At 47.5% G+C, this 4044-nt stretch overlaps 1 protein-coding gene across 1 annotated transcript in view; it reads right to left on the reverse strand.

Annotated features, from left to right (window-relative positions):
• Positions 1–507: 507 nt before the first annotated feature.
• Positions 508–4044, reverse strand: part of LOC126514446 (acidic leucine-rich nuclear phosphoprotein 32 family member B-like) — a 29284-nt gene continuing 25747 nt past the window's right edge. The window contains 2 exon segments of the mRNA XM_050163356.1: positions 508–650; positions 653–1158. Of these exon segments, the coding sequence (XP_050019313.1) occupies positions 508–650; positions 653–1158 (649 nt within the window).

The raw sequence follows: 4044 nt of genomic DNA on the forward strand, positions 1-4044 counted from the left end.
CACTGGTTGTGAGTCACTATGTGGGTGCTGAGAATTGAACCCATGTCTTCTGGAAGATCAGCAAATGTTCTTGTTTTTTGGTTGTTTATTTGTTTCTGTTTTGTTTTGGGGGGTTTTTTGGCTTTTCTTTTTTTCTTTTTCTTTTCAAAATGTTAAGTTTTATTCACAAAGCTTTTCCTTGTTGTACAGAAAGTAAAAATGTTACTACAATCTCAGTGTAACTGGCAGCCAGGACGGTCAAGTCACCCATCACAGCTGTCACGACACAGCAAGTCTTACACGAAAACCTAACGATGTTTACACTTTTGTTGGGGCAGAAGTCCCCAGGCTTGGTGGTGGATTACCAAGGGGAGACGGAGGAAAGCAGAATGTCTTCAGAACTATTCTTTGGCTCTTTGGGCGGGGTGTCCTGGGGTCGTATCACAGCTACCTTTGTAAAACAGCTACCAAACCCATGACAGCCCAACCAACACTCAACAGTTCTGTTCTTGCAGATTGTTTGGGGTCTCAATCATCTTCTCCTTCATCATCTGTTTCCCTCTTCCTCTTTTCACCTTTCCCACTTTCTTCCTCCTCTTCATCCTCCACTTCTTCATCTTCATCAACTTCTCCATCATGTCCAAATTCTTCTTCCTCCTCCTCTTCTCCTTTTCATCTGCGTCTTCTTTATCCACGCCCTCGATCTCCACATCTGAGTCGGGGGCTTCCTGGTCCTCTGGGTCATAGCCGTCCAGATAGGACAGCTGGGGCAGGCGCTTGAAGACACTCTCTCGGTAATCGTTCAGGTTAGCGGCCTCACAGCCAACGAGATCCAGGCTTTTCAGACAATCCAATTTTTTCAAAGGTTCCAAGGTGCTGATATCTTTCAGCTTATTTCCACTTACGTTCAGATGTGTGCGGCTTGGAAGTTCTTCTGCTACTCTGCCCTGACCTCCAGAGATTCTATTATCGCTGGGCTCAAGCTTTTTCAGTATAGGTAGCGCCGGGAGGTCTGAAAGTGAAAACAAGCCTACACTTATTAAACCAAGGAACTCTAGGCTCTCAAATTCATCCGTTAACCCCTCAATTTTCCCATCATTTGCTTTGCAATTATCCAAGACAAGTTCTTGAACTGCTGCCGGGGTCTGGCTCCTTAGCTCCAGGTGGATGGGTCCTCTTCTTCATGTGCGTGTTTCCTTCGTGTTCCCCCACACACTTCAAACTTAACTTTCCACGGTGGGGGCGGAGTGGGAGAGGCCACCTGGCCTGCGTGATGAGAGCCTTCAGACGTGATGCCAAGAGGCAGGCAAGCGGAGCCCTGGGAGCCAAGTTATTCACAGGAGCGAGAGAAACCATGGAGGGAAAAGGGGGCCTCCGGCCAAGGCCCCACACTCGTTTTTGTTGTTGTTGTTGTTTGTTTGCTTGCTTTGGTTTGGTTTGGTTTGGTTTTTGGAGACAGACTTTCTCTGTGTAAGAACCCTAGCTATCCTGGAACTCACTCTGTAGACCAGGCTGGCTTCGAATTCATAGAGATCCTCCTTTCTCTTCCTCCTGAGAACTAGGACTAAAGGAGGGTGCCACCACCGCCTGGCTCAGCAAATGCTCTTAACCACTGAGATCTCTCTCCAGTCTGCACGGGACTATTTAGTGTCATCTGCTGAATTTTCACTTCAATCTTTGCGGCAGCCTAGTGGTATATATGGTCACCGATGAGCCACCAATGTGACTGGTCCTCCTGTCACTAAGGTGCTACCATCCTTGCCATCATAAGTTGGCAAAGTCATTCACTTGCAACTCAGAAAGGAGATAGCGGAGTGAGAACCAAGAAGACTGGTCCCAAAGGACCATGAGCGTCAAGAGAAATGGGGGGGGGGGGGACTTGTTACAGCTCTCCGCAGCTTCCCAGCCTACCCTAGCACAGTGCTGGCCTCAACGGTTGCCCAACAAAGACAGGAGTGAAGCCAAAGCCAGTGAAGGCCTCTGACTCAGAGAATGTGGCTCATTTTCATAGGTCTAAATGTCATGTTAAAAATAAATGGGCTGTGTGACACGGCAGCAAGGACTTCTACTCGCTATTCAGAAGTCTTACCTCAGCTTGCAGATTGTGAAACTCTAGAGTCGGCTACAGTGAGGAAGTGGAGGCCACATTCATGCAGGACTTTGGCATGAGGGTAAACGTCTGATGTGCTGGTCAGATGCTATCACTGCCAGGCAGGAAAGGGGATCACATGTGATGTGTCTGCTTCTGTCTGTCCATCACCTCCACTTACAAACAGCCAAGCTGCTCCCCGTTGTCTGTCCCCCATGGCGTAGCACTGACAGACTCAACAGGGACGGCCTTGAACACTGTCAGCTGAACTGTTGAAACCCCAAACAACAAACCGCTACATTCAAGACACAGCGGTGGCACCTTTAATCCCATTGCTCAGGAGACAGAAGCGAGAGGATCTCTGTGAGTTCAAAACCAACCTGGTCTACGCAGTGAGTTCCAGAGCCAGGGCTACATAGTGAAACCCTGTCTCAGAACAGAGACAAACAAATCTGTACATTTTAAGATCAAATCCCTTGCTTTTTGTTTTGTTTTGGTTTGGTTTGGTTTTTGGTTTTGTTTTTTGTTTTTCCTGGCAGGGTTTCTATGTGTAACACACAGCTCTGGCTGTCCTAGAAGTAGCTCTGTAGACCAGGCTGGCCTCAAACTCACTGAGATCTCTGCCTCTGCCTCCCAAGTGTTGGCATTAAACATATGCCATTTAAAGGGATTAAATTCCACTCAATTGAAGTTCAGCTTGAAGTATACATTGTTCACAGCAGAGCTAGGATTAGAACCCCTGTCAAATCCCTCCACGGCCTGGGTTCCTGAGAAGGATTCAGAGCAGAGAGCCTGAGTCTACCTACTGGAAGAGACCCAAGGGCCTCCGCAGGCCTGAGAAGCATGACTGAGAGCTTGAGAGGATACTGAAGACTCTGAGAAGCCTGTAAAGGGATGGAATGCCCACCGGGGAAATGCAAGCTGGGCAGAGCCTTCCAGAAATGAGTGTGGAATGATTTGTCCCGTTCAGGCTGAGATGGTGGGGAACAGGAAGTTCTCTAAAGCAAGACTCAGAGCTGCCAAGAGTCAGACCTGCACTGCTGGGCTGCCCAGCTCAGATTTTCCTCCAAGGGCCCGGGGCCCACTCACAGTGCCTTGGGCTACTCTCATTCCCCTCCCCCACCTATACAGGAGCCTCAGCATTGTTCCTAACATACTCTGCTGTAACAGGCTTCCTTGGACCCCAGCCCCCCCAAATCATGACACCGAGACTTAGTATTAATTATGAATGCTCGGCCCTACTATATGCAAGTCCCATTAGCTCTTATAACTTAATTAAAACTGTTTCTCTTGGTCTACGTTTTGCCAGGGCAGGGGTTACCTTTATTCATTCTATATGTCCTACACCATGGCAAGCTGACTGGCTGGCAGCTGCCTGCCTAGCCCAGGCATCCCCTCTCTTTCTCCCTTGTTCTCTCCTCCTCTCTCTAGCCTAGATTCCTCCTATTTATTATCTCTGCCCACCAGTCCTGCCTACCCCTCTACTACCTGGTTATTGGCCATCCAACTTAATATTAGACCAATCAGGTGCCTTAGGGAGGCAAGGTAAAACAGCAACACATCTTAATATATTTAAACAAATGCAGCACAATGGTAACACGTCTTTACATAGTTAAAGTAACAGTCCACAGCATAAGCAAATATAGCATATCTTTACTTCCATAAAGTAACAGTCCACAACACTCTGCAGTTTAATTAGATGCTTATGTCCTTCCTCGGGATACCAAGAAACTTGAAACTTTCCTCTTCTTAAAGAAAAAAAAAATGGGGCAAGAAAGAAGACTCAGCAGGTAAAGGCACCAAACCAGACAACCCGACTTCAACCCGACCCACTTGGTACAAAGAGAGAACTAGCTCCCCCAAATTGTCCTCTGACTGTGTGCATGCACTGTGGCACCCCAGGCTCACGTACATAAGTAAGTAAATAAGATCGAAAGATGATAGACAGATGTCCTTTTTTTTTTTTTTTTTTTTTT

Source organism: Alexandromys fortis, unplaced genomic scaffold (assembly GCF_014885135.2).
Source record: "Alexandromys fortis isolate MF-2015 unplaced genomic scaffold, M_Fortis_MF-2015_v1.1 scaffold_129, whole genome shotgun sequence".
Taxonomy (NCBI): Eukaryota; Metazoa; Chordata; class Mammalia; order Rodentia; family Cricetidae; genus Alexandromys; species Alexandromys fortis.